This window comes from Thalassophryne amazonica, chromosome 7 (assembly GCF_902500255.1).
Source record: "Thalassophryne amazonica chromosome 7, fThaAma1.1, whole genome shotgun sequence".
NCBI classification, from domain to species: domain Eukaryota; kingdom Metazoa; phylum Chordata; class Actinopteri; order Batrachoidiformes; family Batrachoididae; genus Thalassophryne; species Thalassophryne amazonica.
Genome location: NC_047109.1, coordinates 76,240,383 through 76,262,322, shown reverse-complemented (window position 1 = coordinate 76,262,322; position 21,940 = coordinate 76,240,383). Strand labels below are relative to the sequence as shown.

Here is a 21,940-nt window from a genome sequence, read left to right as displayed (position 1 = left end):
ACTTCAGAATGTTTGCAAAAGAGGTCACCCTTTGTCCTTGATTGAACCACAAGTGGCCCGTTTTGCACGTGTACCTACACTCCGCAAACCTAGACCTTGCTCTGTATTCACGTACCTTGAGTCTGTATAGTGTAGCATTGGTGTGTTTGTGTACCTGATCTTTGCCATCTCTGTCAATATACTGGAAATCTTTCAGCGTTTGGACTGCATATATGTTCTCTCGGCACTGTTGGGCAACACGTTCTGAACCAGTCTTGATCAGGTACTCCATAAGAGTCATGGCCTAGTACAAAGAAAATGCACATTCACCAATAGAAAAGTTAAATTAAAAGTGTCCATCTTATAAGCCTATACAATTATTGACAACTTGTTCACATATTATATACAGTGGTATGTAAAAGTTTGGGCACCCCTGATGATTTCCAAGTGTTTTTCTTGGAATGTTGTGTTCTTTTTCAGCCATGCATACCACACCTTGTTATGTCCAACAAAATTTTAGTTTCATCAGTCCACAGCACCTTATTCCAAAATGAAGCTTGTGGCATGTACGCAGAGAAGGCTTCCTCTGCATTACTCTCTCATCCAGCATCTCCTTGTGCAAAGTGCGCTGTACAGTTGAACGATGCACAGACACACTATCTGCAGCAAGATCATGTTGTAGGTCTTTGGAGCAGGTCTGTGGGTTGACTATGACTGTTCTCCTTCACTTCAGCTTATCTTAGATTTTTCTTGGCCTGCCACTTCGCGCCTTAACTAGTACTGTGGTACTTGGGGAGGTGATGGTCTAGTGGTTAAGGTGTTGGGCTTGAGACCAGAAGATCCTCGGTTCAAATCCCCACCTGACTGGAAAATCACTGAGGGCCCTTGGGCAAGGCCTTTAATCCCCTCTAGCTCCCGGTGTGTAGTGAGCGCCTTGTATGGCAGCACCCTGACATCGGGGTGAATGTGAGGCATAATTGTAAAGCGCTTTGAGCATCTGATGCAGATGGAAAAGCGCTATATAAATGCAGTCCATTTGCAGTCCGTTTACTGTGCCTGCGGTCTTCCATTTCTTCACTATGTTCCTCACAGTGGAAACGGATAGCTGAAATCTCTGAGATAGCTTTTTGTATCCTTCCCCTAAACCATGATGTTGAACAATCTTTGTTTTCAGGTCATTTGAGAGTTGTTTTGAGGCTCCCATGTTGCCACTCATTAGAAGAGATGCAAAGAGGAGAAACATTTGCAAATGGCCATGTTAAATACCCTTTCTCATGATTGGATTCACCTGTGTAAGGTGAAGGATCAATGAGCTTACCAAACCAATTCTGTGTTCCAATAATTAGTGCTAAATGTATTCAAATCAATAAAATGACAAGGGCGCCCAAATTTATGCAACTGCCCAATTTTGTTTAAATAATTACTGCACACTTGCTGTAAATACTAGAAACTTCATTTCACTTCTCAAATATCATTTTGTTCGTCTGCTATATGATATATTTAACTGAAATTTCTGATCCAGACAACCAATGATTTATAAGGGAAAATCATGAAAAAAAATTTTTTTTTTGGCCATTTTTCAAAGAATATGAATGATAACACAAAACTATTTTATTTTCACTCATGGTTAGTGGTTCGGTGAAGCCATTTATTGTCAAAGAACGGTGTTCACTCTTTTTAAATCATAATGACAACAGAAACTACCCAAATGACCCTGATCAAAAGTTTACATACCTCTGTTCTTAATACAGTGTATTGCCCCCTTTAACATCATTGACAGCTTGGAGTCTTTTGTGGTAGTTGTGGAAGAGGCTCTCTGATGGTAAAGCTGCCACTGAATATGTTTTGGACTTTATTTACATCAATTATGAAGAAATACAAACAGTATGGAACTCTATGGTAAATCTGCATGGAGTTGACAGTTCCCAAAAACTGAGTGACTGTGCAAGAAGGAGAAGAATGAGGAAAGCCACCAAGACACCCAGACAACCCAGGAGAAGTTATAGTATGTGGCTGTGACTGGAGAAATTGTACACAGGCAAATATTGCTTTTGCAACACCACTCTAAAGCTTCATAGTGGAGTAGAGCAGAGAAGGATATTCTTTCACCAAAACAGATCAAATCCAGGCTTGCATATCAGATGTATCTTCTGGCAATTTGTAGCTAAACTTTCAGGTCTCTTTTTAAGAAATCTTCCTCTATACCACTTTATCATGAAGACGGATAACTGGCGATACAAAATGCAAAGCTTGCACTGTTATGCGATGGACCACTTGTTGTACCGCTAAAGAAAATCTCAAAATTTTACAACACATCTCCCCTGGGTTTTAGAATTTAGAATCAGTGAATGAGAGCCACAAGGGTGCAAATATGACTGAGATGTTAAAGGATGCATTGGAAATGAATCAGTTACAGAACACTGCAGTACTTACAATACTTTGCTTTGAAAAGTACCAAGTAGTCACACGGTGAGACAAAAGAAATCCGGTCGGAAAAAAAAGTACAATGGTGTACTGATAATCCTTTTAAAATCAAACCACAGGCCTCTGAATTGTAACTGAATCAAATAATGAGATCTCAAGCAATTCCCACCGCTAAGGCAAACAATGTGTACACTGAGGTGGTCGAGGACCAGAGTTAGGAACCACTGAAGGAATACTACAATGGAAAAAAACTGACAGTCTTGCATAGGGATGGGTATTGATAAGAGTTTATCGATATCGATGCCATTATCGATTCTGCTTATCGATCCGTTTCTTTATCGATTCCCTTATTGATACCTCTTGTGAATTTCTGTGTACTAAAAGTAGGCTTTACAGGTTTTCTATGTATTTTATTGAGTCTTAAAGTAAATAAATATGAAATTGGTCACTGTATCCTTGATCTCTGGACATAAGTAAAAATAAATAAAATCTGTATTTTGTGTCAAAAGCATTTCCTTTTAGACATTTTGGCATGAATGTCTCTCCGTACCTCTGAGCTGAGCCCAGCCGGCTGCTGCACGTCAGCGCAGGATGTCTCATTTTGGGAGGGGAAAAAAGCGTTTTGATCGATTGCAGTTTGTTTGTATTACAACATTTGGAAAGAAGTGTGAATTGATTTAAACGGCGTTTCACTTTGAAGTTATTAATTCCGACTGGACTCTATCGTTCTGACTCGGCAGAGAGCCGCGCAGTGTTTGGAGCTGTGTGAACAGAATGGAGGATGATTCTTGTTTCTTTCTCGTAACAAGACAGGAGTCCCAGTTAGTGACTTTAATCCGCACAAAACTGACTCACGATTGACACATAGCGATGAAAGTGGTGAAAAACAAAAAAAGCTGTAACCAAAAATTACCCTCAACACCACCCGCACAAAAATGTTTGAATTCTAGAAGCTCTGAAATGCAATCTGGGACCATTCCAGACAATAAACTGCAGTGAGTAGCAGCATCCAGTTTGGTGAGAAAAACTCAACTTTCCTTATTCAAATTCATTCCAGTAGTATTCTGCTCTTACTGGGATGCAGCAGTTTTCTTGCTTGACAGATAGTTCTGGAGGAAATCACTGAAGAAATTAAACTGAAAATATGGTTTGACCGAAAAAATTGTCATTAAATTTAAATAAAACAGGGATGAAGTGGAGGTGTAAGACTCACTAGGTGTTCACAGGAAACATTTATTTCTATATTTATTTATTTATGTTCATTGTTAGTTGGTTTTATATTTTCTGTTGTGTTTTTATACAGGTTCTTTTTGTCGCTTTGTCTAAAATTGTATTGTAGCATTATTAGTTATTATTTCTATTACTGTTGTTGTTGCTAGTATTATTAATATATAAACAAAAATAAATAAAAAAAATATTTAGGGTCAGAGTAGGAAAAAGCCCTACGAGGACCCTATTGTAACTGCGCTGTTTATTATTAATTATTATTATTATTATTATTCTCACTCTTGAAATAGAAATTTCAGCCTGTTGCCATGCTCAAAAACTCACCAAACTTTGCAAAGTCATCCGGCCGGATCCGAAATTCGATATTTTGGGGGTGTCGCACATGGTCACAGCGAAATCACAAAATAGTGCCCCCTAGCAATTTTCAAAAAAACCCCTTTGCATAGGGGTTTTTTCGTCGTAGCCTCACAAAATTCGGGACACATATTTTCCATGCTGGGACACACGAAAAAGTCTCTTACCGTCATGGTGAAATGTCGACAGGAAGTTGGCCATTTTGATTTTAAGTTTCGATTTTGAAGTAACTTTTGACATTTTTGGCCATTTCCACTGCTTACATTTGAACGAACTCATCCTAAGGATTTCATCCAATCGTCTTCAAATTTGGTCAACATCATCAAACCCCATGGTGATCAAAAGTTATCAAAAGAATGTAATTAGGTCAAAAGGCGTGGCTGCTAGGGTTCGTCAAACTTTGGCGAGCTTTTCAGAGCACGAACGGCTGTCACGCCCACATACTTCATCGTAGATCCTTCAAACTTGCTGGACATGATGACGGCTCCGCCCTGAACGTCTACATATATTAACTTCCCACCTCTGCCATAGCGCCCCCCGGTGGTAACAGGAAATGTCCTATTTTTACTTTAACAGGTCCTGATGTCACATAGTTAAGCCAATCAACTTCATTCCACTTTTAAAACATGCAGAACAAGTTGGTGAATGTAGGTGATGAACGCCGTGAAGTTACGAGTAACGGCGTCCGTGTGGCGGAGTGCCGAAAATTGCCCCTTTGCCATGAAATTACGTTCCTTTTGACGGCTTTAATTTTGTCATATCATCATGAAAATTGATACACAGGTCAAGTACGACAACCTCTTACAATTCATAGGGGCGTCACCCATGGGCGGGGCAAAATGCCTCAATAGTGCCCACTTGAAACTTTCAAAAAATCCTCCACATAGGGGTGTTTTTGGAGTAGGGAGATGAAAATTGGTACACGTGTGACGTGCCTAGACGTACAAAAAAGTCTCTTGCACCATGGGTCTAGTCCAAAAAGGAATTCGGCCATTTTGAATTTTCTTGTCATTTTGGCGTGATTTTCACACGTTGTATTTGAACTAACTACTCCAAGGGATTTTGTCCAGTGCACTTCAAATTTCTTCCAGATCATCCAGAGACAATACTGATCAAAAGTTATCGAAAGCTTTTCTCTATGTCGAAGGGTGTGGCCGCTATGGCGCCGCCATTTTGACCCTCAATTCATGATAACTCCATGCTTTGCCTGACTGACTGTGTGATGACAGTTGGCCCCTCAACACACCTGCCCCCTCTGTTTGTGCTCTGAGCGCCCCTAGTGGATGAACCATCAACATGTCATAACTCTTTCATGCATTGTGTGATTTGCTTGAAATATGAACTATGGGATGAGTGGTTGCCCCTGTACACACATGCCCACATCTGGTCACAAGGGGCCGCGTTGGCCTGGGTAGGCGGTCGTGCGGAATGAGGCGGTCGTGCGAAATGAGGGCCCGTATATGACTGCTTGCAGTCGTAGTACAATTTGTAATACATTTGACTCTTTTACGACAACAAACGCTGAGCCATTAATTATTATACAGAAAACAAATGCACACAAACGTGATCACAGCTGTAACAGCTTAATGCTAACTTTAACATCGAAAATGCCATAGACATGCTAACGCGTTAGCATCGGTCCCGTTTTTAAGTTATAAAATACATCAACCGTTTCAGAAGATCATAACAGGTCAGTTTAACATAAAAAATAAAAATAAAAAAAAAAGGTAAATATTACTCACAGACATGTGCTCTTTAGGGTTTTAGCGGGGGAAAATTAAGATCAAGCCAAATAAAAAACAATGAAACAACAAAGCAGTAGATCGAAGCACTGCTCTGATTGGTTCAGGGTTCATGCAAAGCCGCGCTGCAGAAAAGTTGATTACAGACCCGCTGCAGGGTCTCTAATCAATGTATAGAAATGATCATTTTCCTGACAAACACCCCCGCCCCCCAAAAAAAAAAAAAAACACCGGCCACTCTGAAGGACCGATAAGATAATCGTTAAGCAAAAAGGTTATTTATGTCGGTGGATCGAATAATTTCTTAACGATACCTGAAAGGAACCGGTTCTCGATACCCATCCCTAGTCTTGCATTTCACAAAACAAGCTACCATTGCAGTGGTGTGATGTTACAATTAACCATTTTCCAAAACACACAACTGGAATTGTATAGCTAGAAATCCTTTTTTCATACCTTCCTTGAGTCATACTGGTTTTGATTCTTTTTCAGTACATTATTAAAATCAAATAATAAATATCTGAAATGTCTTGGGGTAGATAACTCAATGACAAACATTTGAAAATTAGAATTTTTAAAGGACCTCAAGACAGCAATAAATAAATTAGTAAATCCCATTGGTATGATTTGAAAAATGATTGCTGGTGAAGCAGCATGTATGGTGGTGATCATTGTCCAGTGAGTAGAATGGTGTTTCCATTAACTTAAGAGTTGGAAGACTAATCTGAGTTACTCCCGTCTGTGTGCCTAAGCAGCCTTCAGCAATATATTAAATGTCTGCGCTGGTCATGAAAGCTCCTGACACCAGTGTGTGAATGTCAGTATACATCTCTTTATAGAAAACCACCTGCCAAATGTATACAGTAAAACTCGCATATAATGGATTCAGGTGAACCATTATAATCAAAATCCGCTATATGTATAAAACAGACAAAATCTACATGTCTATCTATATATCTAAAATCTATATGTATGTAGCGGATTAGTTACAGTCAGGAGGCGCTGAACGATGTACGGGGAATCCCGAGCACCATTTAGGTTAACATATTTACTTGGTTAAACGCCTGACCTTGAATCGGGACCTGCCTCATTTAATGACCAGGTCAAAACTTCGTCAGAAAAAATAAATGCCTGCCTTAAATAAGCACCGGGCATTATGTGCATTAAAAAGGATTATATTTGGTCAATTTTTTTCCAAGTCTGCTGCGGAGTGGTACCTTAAAATCCTCCTGATTTATGCTTCTACAACTCCGTAACTCTGTGGCCATGCAATGACGTTGCCATGTGCATGAACCTTTTAAAGTTGGTAGTCACTTTGGTGGACGTCTTAATGGAATTTACAGCAGGAACAATGGCCTTTTCTGGATTAACTTGTCCCTCAACGAGCTCCACTTCGTTATACAATCATCAAGCTCCAAACCAACGGTACGGTACATACAACTTCCCTATGTTAATTGTAGGTCATTTGAGTGTCTTTTCTGACTCCATGTTGTAAAGTTGGTCATATTTGTGGACTTTTCTGCCAAACGTTCCTCTATTTGATCCATGACTGAAATATAATTGGCAGGCGCACTGCAAAAACAATTAAAATATGACAGGCAAGGAAGGAGTGAAAACGTAAAAGTGACCAATCACAGCCCTTGCAGTCTCTGTCGATAAAGAAGGTGCGCGTCAGGCTATGGGGAGGGTTTGCAGCTATGTAGAGGGCTCTGATCTAAAGTGGTTGTCTTTGGTTCGTTACACCCAGGTATATATGTGAAACTTAACACCATACAGTGCAGGCAGCAAGCAGCATTTTGTTCATAATCACTAGCCTTGAATAAAGGCCTGCCTCGTTTAGGCACTGGGTCTGAGCATGGTTTGACCCCCCCCAAAAAACGCCCGGGCTTTTAATCATCATCTATTTTCCTTGAATCCGCAAGCCTCAGTGCTGAAATTCATGTCGTACCTCTGTTGCTGGGCACATCCAGACTGCTCTGTCCAGTACATGCGAGGCGTTTTTAATGGAAATGCATTCCATCTGGATGGGACGTCTGAGCCGATGTAAGCGAAAATCCATTATACAAAACCAGGTATATATGGTGTTTATTACATGGAAAACCATAAAAAAAACATTGAGACTTTTGCTTTTGTCCGGTAAGTGCGCGTATCCGGTTTATACGATGATGGTTTAGATGAGTTTTACTGTAAATGTACCAGGGTCAAATACCAAACAGACCAGAATGGAGCTTTAAGGATTATCGTAGCCATGGTGTAAAATGGTCAGCCTGTGCGTGCACCCCCCCCCCCCCCCCCCAACCTTTCTGTTTTGACATACCTTGTATACATGTCTCCAGTTCTTGCCGTGGTCATTGAGGCGCTTCCACACCATGCTCATGATTTCAGAAAAGGCCACAACATTGTAGGTTAGATCAGCAATCTCTGACATTAGAGAACTGCTGGGTCCCCATGGGTCATTAGATGTTGCCTCTCTAACCTGTAAAGTAACACATTTTCACTTGCTGGGTTATCATTTCTATTTAATCTGCTCTTAAGAAGGACTGTGAGCCATTACTTTGAGACAGTGTAATAACAGCATACACCGTTTAGTGAGTAGAAATGGCTATTCAAAATAAAAACAGAGGACAGAGATAAATAACGAATGAATATGATTAGTTCTTAATCAGAAACTAAAGGGTTCTGTTGGTGATACAGAGACTAAAGGCTACTTAATTTCACGGACACATGAGGGATGTGGGTGTAAAATACGAATAAGAAGTGGAACACTAGATAAGCAGAAGGACACACAACCTTGATTTCAGCCTCTGAATAATTGTGGACGATATTCTTTACTTGTCGCCGTAGCGATGAGGTCGACATGGCAACCGTCTGGCTGTTGTGTTCTGTTGCAATCTTAACATCAGATGGAGGAAAAAAATATAGTTAATGCAAAACAGAAAGGAGTAGCACAAACACATTGCTATTAACAGAAGAGTGAAAAAGAATATAACACAGAGAAGCCTGGAGTTGTCTATATATGCCTGAATTAAATAAAGTAGAATTATAGATGTTTTATTATAACAAATTTTTTTTTTTATTTTAGGGCTGGCCAGTATATAGGTATTAGAAGTTACGTATACAGTTATATTTTGGAAGGCGATATGTAAATTGACAAATACTGTAATACTAGGGGTGTCACAATACATTACGTATTGAACCGTACAGTACACATGCGACAGTTTGGTGCACAGAAATGTACACAGAATGCACGGCACGACTCTGCAAGTATGGTTATACACATGTACGTATTTGTTTCTAAAAGTCACCAACATTTCATCTCATATCCACAGACCGTGCCCCTCTAGTTTGATACTCTGTGGATGAGGGGGTGGGGTCAGCCCCTCAGCATGATCTCCGTGCGCGAGTCAAACAGAGGGAACAGCAGACCCGTGATTTGAACCAAGCCACCACATTATTCCATGAAAAAACTTTGGAAGCATAAATGGAATTTGTTAATTTACCTTTTTCTTCTGAAATGTGAACCTAGAAGCAGAAGTGTACCGCTCTGTATTTGTGTTGGACTGTCCCTGGGAGGTCAGTTCGATCATTTGAGTTTAGACAAACAATTGCACCAGTTTATGACAAATGTTGAAGTTTTATATGAAGTATTGTAAAATTTCATGGATGGTCGCTGAATAGCAAGACCGAGTACAACAATTTCAAATCTGTACAGAGTGAGATGCAGTCATTTGCACAAAAACATAACAAAATGGACAAAATATTGCGGTCTGGCTTAATATTTTGCGCGACATAAAAAACAAAAAAAGCAACAGACTTAAAGTGCTGCACAGTAAATTCATCCCAACACAAATGACAACAGATGTAATCCAATTGTGTTTAATGAAAAAGAGCTTACAACTGCTAAAGTGGCTGACGGCAGCTCTCTGCTGCTCACAGATTAAAGTTACTGTATAACGACTTGAAGAATATTCAAAATCCAAACTCATACTGATCCGTGATGTCTAAACCGAGGTGTGAACTGAACCATGACTTTTGTGTACTGTGACACCCCTGAGTAATATAGTTAAAGCAGTTTGCACTCTTCTCTGACTCCACAAAAAAACAAACAGGCTGGATCACCCTGCCCCTCTCTCAGTCTTCCTCACACACCACTTTCCAGCAACATCCCAAGGACAGGAATTGAATGGCATGAAAAGTTTTGTTTAGGCCATATGGAGCTTAGCTTCATCACGTGAGGTTTGGCTGCATTTTTTTCCATAGCTGCAGAGAGAAAGTGTCAGTCAGAAAGAGAAAGAGAGGAGAGACAGAGAGAATGGTGGTCTTCTCTTAACCAAAACTGTTAATCAGACAAAATGTTATTTTGTGATTGTCTCACAGCAGTTAAACTGTAAAACTCAAATAAACATGGACACATTTTCTGATGTATTCAGTGTCGCTTCTAAATTCTGCTTAATAGCTATAGAGGCCAGCAGTATCCCTCACACCACTGTTTCATGTCTAACTTTTTTCCAGCTGTTTTTGTTTCTAATTAACTTTGTTGAATACTCCATGAATATAAGACAATTAAAAAAAAAAAACACTGAACCTAGTTCAAATAAATAGAGCTAAAACAAAATCTTAAGGTAATAAATTAAATTGTTTCCAAGTACTAACGATTTCTATGTCTGTTGCATTTTTGGAGGTTTTTTTTTGTAAATGTTAAGATAAAGGTTAAAGTCTGCTCAAAATCATTTAAAACCAGGATTCGTATTTCTACATTTACATTTGTGGATATGAAATATGCTAAAGATGATCAAAAAAGATAATGGAAATGGATAAATTGCATATATTTACATCCAAATATAGCATTTTCAAAATGGAACTCAAAATCTATGGTCAACCAAAAATAATTTAACAGACTCACAAGCCCAAAATAAATTAAATTAATTCTCTTGATAGAGATTCTCTGAGAAAACAGTCACTAACACTATCTGGAATAAATCTTGTCGAGCAAAAATTTGTTAGGTAATATCTGTGTATAATTTTGAATTAAACTTCTTTCATGTTATTCCTCCGTTTTCCACTTGGCCTCCCCTCTCCCTCATATAGCAAAAGAAAAGTGCTGGCCTTCCACATGACTAAAGATCTAGTTCTTATTGCAACTGTGTAACAAGAAAACTTTAAAAACCACAGAGCCATATATGAGTATATGGCCATATATGAGTACTAGAGACCATATTCTCACCTAGACCACACCTCCAGCAAGGAGGTGTGGTTGCCATTTTCTAACCAGGCAACTCAGTGGCTAGCGCGCACCAACGTAGCTCAGAAATCTTGTCAAGAAACAGCTGAAAAATGCCGGAAAGCTGGGCATGTTGGCAATGCCACAAACGGAGGAAGAAGGGAGACAACGTTTCCTTCCACAAGTAAGTAGTTTTGATTATTCTTGTTACTTTTTCCGTGACTTTTGGGCAATAAACCGGTGTATCTTGCAGAGTGTCATGCCAGTGCAATGCATGAATATGAAGTTGTATACTACAACCCCTGGCAAAAATTATGGAATCACCGTCCTCGGAGGATGTTCATTCAGTTGTTTAATTTTGTAGAAAAAAGGAGATCACAGACATGACACAAAACTAAAGTCATTTCAAATGGCAACTTTCTGGCTTTAAGAAACACTATAAGAAATCAGGAAAAAAAATTGTGGCAGTCAGTAACGGTTACTTTTTTTAGACCAAGCAGAGGGAAAAAAATTATGGAATCACTCAATTCTGAGGAAAAAATTATGGAATCATGAAAAACAAAAGAACGCTCCAACACATCACTAGTATTTTGTTGCACCACCTCTGGCTTTTATAACAGCTTGCAGTTTCTGAGGCATGGACTTAATGAGTGACAAACAGTACTCTTCATCAATCTGGCTCCAACTTTCTCTGATTGCTGTTGCCAGATCAGCTTTGCAGGTTGGAGCCTTGTCATGGACCATTTTCTTCAACTTCCACCAAAGATTTTCAATTGGATTAAGATCCGGACTATTTGCAGGCCATGACATTGACCCTATGTCTTTTTGCAAGGAATGTTTTCACAGTTTTTGCTCTATGGCAAGATGCATTATCATCTTGAAAAATGATTTCATCATCCCCAAACATCCTTTCAATTGATGGGATAAGAAAAGTGTCCAAAATATCAACGTAAACTTGTGCATTTATTGATGATGTAATGACAGTCATCTCCCCAGTGCCTTTACCTGACATGCAGCCCCATATCATCAATGACTGTGGAAATTTACATGTTCTCTTCAGGCAGTCATCTTTATAAATATCATTGGAATGGCACCAAACAAAAGTTCCGGCATCATCACCTTGCCCAATGCAGATTCGAGATTCATCACTGAATATGACTTTCATCCAGTCATCCACAGTCCACGATTGCTTTTCTGTATGTAAATCCCATTTCCTTTAGGCGGTTTCTTACAGTTGGGTCACAGACGTTGACTCCAGTTTCCTCCCATTCGTTCCTCATTTGTTTTGTTGTGCATTTTCAATTTTTGAGACATATTGCTTTAAGTTTTCTGTCTTGACGCTTTGATGTCTTCCTTGGTCTACCAGTATATTTGCCTTTAACAACCTTCCCCCTGTTGTTTGTATTTGGTCCAGAGTTTAGACACAGCTGACTGTGAACAACCAACATCTTGTGCAACATTGTGTGATGATTTACCCTCTTTTAAGAGTTTGATAATCCTCTCCTTTTTTTCAATTGACATCTCTCGTGTTGGAGCCATGATTCATGTCAGTCCACTTGGTGCAACAGCTCTCCAAGGTGTGATCACTCCTTTTTAGATGCAGACTAACGAGCAGATCTGATTTGATGCAGGTGTTAGTTTTGGGGATGAAAATTTACAGGGTGATTCCATAATTTTTTCCTCAGAATTGAGTGATTCCATATTTTTTTCCCCTCTGCTTGGTCTAAAAAAGTAACCGTTACTGACTGCCACAATTTTTTTTCCTGATTTCTTATAGTGTTTCTTAAAGCCAGAAAGTTGCCATTTGAAATGACTTTAATTTTGTGTCATGTCTGTGATCTGCTTTTTTTCTACAAAATTAAACAACTGAATGAACATCCTCCGAGGTCGGTGATTCCATAATTTTTGCCAGGGGTTGTATATATAATAAAGTAATAATAAGTGTGTATGTGTAAAGAATTGATGATTGGATTTTTACTGTAACTTTTCAAGGGCCTATGCTCAATCTGAGGATTTAGAAACCACCTGGAATGGAATTTTACTCGAAGATGGATTAATTCAGTACAATATAAAAAATGGATTTACCACGTGGAATTAATTAATGTGGCCTGTGTGCCCAGTATGGATTGTGTGTATTGTGATATTGTGCCTTATTATGTCTGCAGAATTTGGAAGCTGGAAAATATTGGATCTGTGTAAACTTTCAATACTAAAGCCACCTTGACACTTGACGAATTTGATCCCTGCACTGCCATGATATTTGTCGTGCCAATGTGACCCGCTTTTGTCCTGCTTGATGCCATGCTATATAAGAATAAAATAATTATTTGGTAGCTGATGACGCATTTGCTTATCGCATTTGCTCTCAGAACTCAATATTTTGCCCGGTTAGAAAATGCTGGCTTGCTCCATGATGGAACATTCACGTTGGGCAGCCAGCATTGCAACTGTGGACTCCAGTATTCATATATGGCTCTGTGTTAATGACCTGCTAAACACAACTGATCCAGTCTTGTTTATATTTCTGGAATACGATTTTTGGCTCAGTTCACCTAGCCCTACTTTATTTCATTCTTTATCCAATACCACCTTAACACACAACAAAAAGACTATTAGTATTTTACCGCATTGAATAGTCTGGCTCCCCAGTTGATCATGGAACTGCTGACCATCTTCAAGCCAAACACACCTCCAACATCATCCAGTGCTACATCTCTAACTGTAGTTCAAATTAGATCTGCTGAGGGACCTATAACTACATTGGTCCTGTCTTTCGAAGTTACATCGCAACCGGAAAGTATTCACAGCGCTTCACTTTTTCCACATTTTGTTATGTTAACAGCCTTATTCCAAAATGGAGTAAATTCATTATGTCCCTCAAAATTCTACTTACAAACCCCATAATGACAACATGAAAAAGGAGTGACCATCAGGTTCTTGTTCACCTCTCTGACTAAGGCCTTTCTCCCCTGATAGCTCAGTTTAGACGGGCGACCAGCCCTAAGAAGAGTCCTGGTTAGGGATGGGTATCGAAAACTGGTTCCTGTTAAGAATGGATAAGAAATAATTCAATCCACTGAATCAATAGCCTTTTTGCTTAACGATTCCCTTATCAGTTCTTAAGTTCACATTACGTCGGAGTGGCCGTTGTTTTTGAGGGTGTGCATCAGTAAAAATGATCATTTCTCTATGCTGAATGTGGGTCCGCTGTTTCTGAGAAACTGCAAAGAGAAACAGCGGGTTGCAGCGCAAGCAGCGATGCAGTCTCAGAAGCAGTGAAGCACAAGCAGCAGGTAAGCAATTTCTTCATTAACCTCAAAGCCATTTAAAGAGATTAATCGTGAGTCACTTTTTGTGCTGATTAAAGTCACTAACTGAGACTCTTGTCTTGTTGCGGGCAAGAAAAGAGAATCGTCCTCCATTTCACACCAGAGTTCGATGGTTCTCTGGCATGAGCTGGTCCAGCTTTGCCGGTTGGTAAACTGAAGCTCAGGTAAAGGAAATAATAATAACAATAATAATAATAATAACGCTGCACGGCTCTCTGCCGAGTGAAGTTGGCAAGACAGATTTCAGTTGGAATGAATAACGTCAAAGTGAATCGCCGTTTTTAAATCAAATGACAACTCTTTCCAAATGTTGTAATATAGACAAACAACAACTGACCAAAAAAGTGTTTGTTTTTTTTTTGCTCCCAAAATGAGATGCCCTCTGTTTTTAATGAATTACATCCTGATGTACAGCACAGCTGCAAGAGCTCAGCTCAGGGGCTATGGCATTACAACCCCAATTCCAATGAAGTTAGGACATTATGTAAAATGTAAATAGAAATAGCATATAATGATTTGCAAATCCTCTTCAACCTATATTCAATTGAATACACCACAAAGACAAGATATTTAACGTTCAAACTGATAAGCTTTTCTGTTTTTGTGCAAATATTTTCTTATTTTGACATGATGCCTGCAACACGTATCAAAAAAGTTGGGACGGGGCAACAAAAGACTGGGAAAGTTGATGAATGTTCAAAGAACACCTAATTGGAAACAGGTGAGTGTCATGATTGGGTATAAAAGGAGCATCCCCAAAAGGCTCAGCCGTTCACAAGCAAAGATGGGGCGAGGATCACCCCTTTGTGAACAACTGCGTGAAAAAAAATAGTCCAACAGTTTAAGAACAATGTTTCTCAATGTTCAATTGCAAGGAATTTAAGGATTACATCATCTACAGTCCATAATATAATCAGAAGATTCAGAGAATCTGGGGAACTTTCTACACGTAACCAGCAAGGCCAAAAACCAACATCGAATGCCTGTGATCTTCGATCCCTCAGGTGGCACTGCATTAAAAACCGACATCATTGTGTAAAGGATCTTACCGCATGGGCTCAGGAACACTTCAGAAAACCATTGTCAGTTAACACAGTTCGTCGCTACATCTACAAGTGCAAGATAAAACTCTACCATGCAAAGCGAAAGCCATAAAGCAACAACATCCAGAAACACTGCTGCCTTCTCTGGGCCCAAGCTCATTTGAAATGGACAGACGCAAAGTGGAAAAGTGTGCTGTGGTCTGATGAGTCCACATTTCAAATTGTTTTTGGAAATCATGGACACCGTGTCCTCTGGACAAAAGAGGAAAAAGACCATCCAAACTGTTACCAGCGCAAAGTTCAAAAGCCAGCATCTGTGGGTGTGCTACTGCCCATGGCACGGGCAACTTACACATCTGTGATGGCACCAACAATGCTGAAAGGTACATCCAGGTTTTGGAGCAACACATGCTGCCATCCAAGCAACGTCTTTTTCAGGGACGTCCCTGCTTATTTGAGAAAGACAATGCCAAGCCACAGTCTGCACGTGTTACAACAGTGTGGCTTCATAGTAAAAGAGTGCGGGTACTAGACTGGCCTGCCTGCAGTCCAGACCTGTCGCCCATTGAAAATGTGTGGCGCATTATCAAGCGCAAAATACAACAACGGAGACCCCGGACTGTTGAACAACTAAAGTCGTACATCAAGCAAGAATGGGAAAGAATTCCACCTACAAAGGTTCAACAATTAGTGTCCTCAGTTCCCAAATGCTTATTAATGAGTGTTGTTAGAAGGAAAGGTGATGTAACACAGTGGTAAACATACCACTGTCCCAACTTTTTTGAAACGTGTTGCAGGCATCCATTTCAAAATGAGCAAATATTTGCACAAAAACAAAGTTGATCAGTTTGAACATTAAATATCTTGTCTTTGTGGTGTGTTCAATTGAATATAGGTTGAAGAGGATTTGCAAATCATTGTATTCAGTTTTTATTTACATTTTATACAACGTCCCATCTTTATTGGAATTGGGGTTGTAAATTTATCTCATTAATACCTGAAAGGAAATGCTTTGACAATTTATTTATTTGGATTTATGTCCAGAGATCTAGGATCCACTATGTACAGATTTTATTTATGTCCAGAGACCTAGTGACCAATTTCATATTTATTTATTTTAAGACTCAATAAAATGTTGTTGACATAGAAAACCAGCAAAGGCTACTTTTATACACAGAAAATTCACAGAAGGTATCGACAAGGGAATCAATAAAGAATCGGATCGATAAGTGGAATCGATATGGATAAAATCTTATCAATACCCATCCCTAGTCCTGGTGGATCCAAATGTCCTCCATTTACAGATGATGTAGTCCACTGTGCTCATTAATAGAATTTTTATGTCAAACCCCTCAGTTGTATTTCTCTGAAAATACTGCATAAACATTACTGGTATTCATTTTGTTATTACCTGTTACAAAACTGATGTGAATTTAGGGTCCCTCCTCTTGGCACCTTTTTGGTTTCTTGATCCGGCACACCACTCATTCACACACTGTTCCGTCTCAGTTCATCTGGTTCTTCCTGTGGCAACATTGGCTCACGACACCTCAGGCCAAGAGAGATGAAACCTATGGAGTAGGATTAAGATGATCAACATTAAACATACAACAAAAGCTTACTGTAAAATAAACAGGTAAAAATTATCTAGCATTTATACGAAGAACTTCATGCGGTTCTTGACTTATACCTAAAACCAATAAAGTGAGGAAGGCGAAGCTATCCCATCTTCTCCATGACCTTCTTCCGCCTTCCCAGAAATAGAGCACTAACTGAAAAACAGTGCTGCTTTTCCCTATAAAAACCCTGCAAGGCTAGGCATCAAAAACAGCTCTTCTTGAACACTGAACATAGACTCAACAACAGCAACAGAAGTACTGACCTTGACACCATATACTGTGACAGGAATGAAACAATGAAAATAAGAGTTAAGTACTTCAACTTTGACATGTTTGACAACTACCAGAAATAACAGACACATTTTAACAGCTCTGTCAGACAAACACAATAAGTTGCATTTGGATAAAGCAACCACAGCCAAAGTCAGTTCAGAGACAAATCAAGCTTTGTTCCAAAGTTCATACAGCCAACTCATCTTTGATAAAGGCTATACTGCACATGCCTTTTGTATCTCCAGTTGTAAAATATTGACACCAAAAGTGGTTTTATCCATTCCACTAAAATTCTGCTGCTCTTGGACAGCTAATGAAAATCTCTGCTACACTCTGACATTGGCTATTGTTAATGGTATACATTTGCCTTACTTACTGTCGAAGAGTACACAACAAGCTAAGGTCACTCCAATGACTGAATGTCAAATCAGGTATTTTATCAGACATGGGGCCACTGAGGCACTAGCAGACTTATAAAAGGTTGAGTCACTCCTAGTGTGCTGCAGTATAGTATGCCTTTCACATATAACACACTAACTCAAAATCAATAACTACTAAATTGCAGCACAGTGATTAAAAATACAAGTAATATGTTAATGAAAAACATACAGGGCTGAACAACAAACAACACGCACTGTGTCACTACAAGTCCAACTCTTAACTGAAATTTTTTCCACCCGAGTATGTGACATTCATTCTGCCCAATTCCAATTTTATTGTACCCGAGACTGGAAACAACTTGGGTTTCAACATCTTGTTTAAAAATACTTTGAGTACCATAATTTCCAGAGTATAAGTCTCACCTGTCCAAAAATGCCTCATTAAGAGAGAGTGACAGAAAACAGACATAAGTCACACCAGAGTACAAGCTGCATTTACCAGTTTGTGAAACATGAAATAAAATAAACTGAACTGTCGCATTATTTATTGAAAAAGGCACAGTGTGAAGGAGCACAACTGATGAGGAAATTAATGTCAACACACTAGGCACAAAATGCGAGCAAAATGCTTCTTTTAGCCAGATACATATATAAATAAATTTCTTAAGAACAAATAATGTTTTTCTGTTTGTTTTTCCTCCTCCACACTATGTGTTTAGAAGGACTATAAGAAGAAAGTAGAATCTGCTAATATATTAGCCTAAGTGTTTGGGGTAACTCCTTTTCGTGATCGACTAGATTTGATCTGAATTCATGCACACAGTGTGGAGTGTGCTGTTTGGGAATATTCTGGTCTGTCATTTAATAATTGATGATGGATTAACACTCATGGATCAGATAATCTGAGCCCACTAACACACCACAGACTGATGTTTGAGACAACTGAGGTTTTTGTTGTGAATTTCTTTTGTATGTGTAACATTTCTCAAAATAAATGACAGTCATCCAAGAAAAAGGTGACTCCAATGAAAACCCAGCTCACTGTGGCGTTTAGCTGTTATTCTTTACTTTCTGTTTCTCTGTTGTGTGCTACAGTATTGCACAGGAACAGAGGTCCATTACATCAGTTGTTAGTTACTCAGAATTTTTTGACATTTGGTGATGACATTTATTCACATTTGCTTGAAATGAGCATGACTGTTAACTGTATTTTATCGCTGAAGCCCAGGACTGGCAAAGAAATGAGGAAAAGCTCAAAGTAGTGTTGCCACCATGACTGCTCACTTTAAGTGTGACCCGATTCAGTTTTAAACACATGCTGGAAGTAATTGAGCCGTGTTACAAATTTTCACACCCTCTTGCTCTCATTTATCTAAAACACAACAGGCAATTTAATAATGCGTTTCTCATTTCCACTGTCATGAAAATCTACGGATATTGATTTTTAGAAATACAAGTCGCAGGACCTCTCAAACCAGTTTTGGATTTCAGTGTAATGTCACATAATGGTAGTACAGCATATAAAGATGCGCCATGAAAATAATTCCAGTCGGACATCTACAAGGGGAAATAAGTAGACTTTTGCTTTACATATCGTCGTTTTTAAGCATAAACAAATCTATTCTGCTCTCCAATACAGAAACTGGCCAATTAAAGTGCACCAAGCCACTGTCCAGATGTAGAAGCATGATTCAACTTTCCAGACTTTTAAAGCATTTAAGAAAAAGTAAACCGTAACAATAAGCCATATAACAGACAGTAATTTGCAAGTTTGCAAGGCAGCTAAAAGAGGTTTAAAGCCTCTGTCTAATTGTGGTGACATGCAGCCCCCTTTCAAAAAAAAAAAAAAAAGGCAGCCAGTTTCAGGAGTGCAAAATCTTGTGACTTTGCACACCGTTGCCTCCTGTGCCTAACATCTGCAAAAGCAACTGCTATGGCAGAGCATGGAGTATCATTTTGTGACTTGCTCAGGTCTAGTTTTAATTTATTATTTATTTATTTTTAACATTGTACAAACAAATTTAGACTTTAAAACACGCCATTTTTAAATTCAGAAAACCAGATTTTTTTTTTTTACCATTCTTCTTCTGTCGGCTGCTGCCTTTCGGGGTGGTTGGACCATCTCACTGTGTCCTCATTAAAGATGAATATTTATCCCAATTTCCACAGGTGCATAACTTTTTTCCACACAACTGTACTCCAAAAATTACAATTAAAATGGGAAAAATAATCAAAATCCTTTAATATGCTGAGAGATTCATGTACTATATACAATTAAAATATACAAAAAAAAATGGGTGGGTGGGGGTATCGTTGATAAAGCATTATAAATCTTCTATCATGAGGTGAACAGCTTCACAGTTTTAGGTGTTTATACGGGTAAAAGTGGGCATTAACGCCAGTTAGGACTGACTCATGCCTCATATCACCACTGACAGATCCACACCCAGAGTCTGCAGACAGATAACAGCTGTCAAACCTAACTTAGATAATGCTAGAAAACCGAATCTAGGTAATCTGCAACTAAAAATGCTAAACTTTAACTTGTTACAATTACAAATGAGACAGGTAGCGTTACTACAGTGTCAGTACAGACGGTTGCCCAGTTCCGGATCACCTTTTTTAAAGTCCCGCTATACGGAGCCATAATGCAACTGAATGTCCTTTAATTGTGTATTGTTGTATTGGGTATTTGAATGTTATTTAGATGAAAAAGTCTGGATGGAGTAGCGCTTCTACTTAAAGTGTGAAGCCGCATTATGTGTGGTGCAAACATTTGCCAGAAATGGATCACTTTTGCCGGTTCCGGATCACGACACTCTGTGTCACTTTGGGGGCATTCCTGGCATCTGGCTGGAGCCCTTCTAATGCACACTGATGATGATGATACACACTGTACCCGAGAATGTGTTTTTAACACAAAATGATAGAAATTATACTTATTTAAATGAGAATTTACTTAGTTTTGAAAAGCTCTGCTATACGTTTTTACGACCAAAAAATGAAGTGTGGAGGTGAGATTTCTCCCAAATTAAAAAGTAAAAGCCCCCACATTCAGGTGCATTTGTGATGTTGAGATGACCCCCAAAGTCCACATGACTCAAGTACTGACACCAGGCTGCTGCTTCAGTGATCCGCAACCGGCAAATTTTCGCGTCGGAAATAAATGCGCGCAGCAATTTAACAGCAAGACATAACACACTAACATTTTCTGCCAAAGTAAGTAAGTATTTTCCCACTCTAGAACCAAAAACACTGAGTGTCTAACTCACCTTTGCTACGTCTTAGAGATCGTTACTTTAAAACTTGCAGGAATGAGTGAGTCAGAAAAAGCACGCACACCGCAGACACCGGGATGTTTTGATTCCTCTGCTGATCACAAGGACGGCTGGATCCGGTCCAGCTTGTGGTCGTTTGTAGACAAAACATCAATCTTTCCATTGGTACCAAGTATTAGCTTATTCGTGCTGATTACGAGAAACGGCGGCGCAAAAACGACAGCAGTGATCTGGAACTGGGCAAGTGACTGTACACTAACTACAACTGTCAGAAGTAAAACTAATTAAGGCTAATTAGCCAGAGAACGGTAGCTGTCACTGGGTGCTCGCTTTCATCAGAGACTGTAGGAGAGACAACTTGCCATTCTTACCGAATTCAAGCAGCTGGTTAACACTGCCACCAGGTCTGGGTAAAGTCCCAATAAAGTAGAAAACAAACAGGTCCACAGTAAGGTGACGCTAAAGACACATGAGCTGGCAAACTGTCACTAAAGAAAGCCCGGTGTTCTGGTCACGACTGGACAACACGGTCACATTAAAGATTTTTTGTTTTGTTTTACCTGGTAGTTTGAGTCAAAGAGGAAATCACTTGCTGCTCTGTTCGTGCTGCTAACAACCAACTAGCTAGCTGCTGCTAATTCGCAACAACACTGCTGAACTGCCCAAAGCTTTCACGAAGACGCGTCCTACTCCGGGACAACGCAGAACACACGTCAGTACGCTACAAACAACGCAGCGTGTGGGGAATTGTTGACAACACACCACAATAAAAATCCAAACCCAGTCAGTACTGACCCTGGAGTAGCTTGAACCTACGAGGAGGAGGAGATGGCCGAACTTCCGCTTCCGTTCCGGGGCCACAGGAAGAACGAGACCACGCCCCACAATAGCTGCTGCTGCTGCTGCTGCTGCTGCTGCTGCTGCTGCTGCTTCTTCTTCTTCTTCTTCTTCTTCTTCTTCTTCTTCTATGGCGCTTAACGACAGCCGGCATTCTTATTATTGCATTGCTGCCACCTTCTGCATCAGTCCGTCATAGCAGTACTAAATCCTCTCGATGAGTCCAGTGTCTTT

The 21,940-nt window shown here is 39.5% G+C and overlaps 1 protein-coding gene across 3 annotated transcripts in view; it reads right to left on the bottom strand.

Annotated features, from left to right (window-relative positions):
- epn1 (epsin 1) overlaps positions 1–21,656 on the bottom strand; it is a 40,858-nt gene extending 19,202 nt beyond the window's left edge. The window contains exons 1-5 of one of the 3 annotated variants that reach the window (XM_034174588.1): positions 21,430–21,656; positions 16,731–16,890; positions 8,517–8,618; positions 8,044–8,202; positions 155–283 (exon numbers count right to left, since the gene is read on the bottom strand). In XM_034174588.1, coding sequence (XP_034030479.1) covers positions 155–283; positions 8,044–8,202; positions 8,517–8,585 — 357 coding nt within the window. In that variant the 5' untranslated portion in view covers positions 8,586–8,618; positions 16,731–16,890; positions 21,430–21,656. The remainder of the gene's footprint in view (positions 1–154; positions 284–8,043; positions 8,203–8,516; positions 8,619–16,730; positions 16,891–21,429) is intronic. The other 2 variants (XM_034174586.1, XM_034174587.1) reach the window with 2 other exon arrangements.
- Positions 21,657–21,940: the final 284 nt, after the last annotated feature.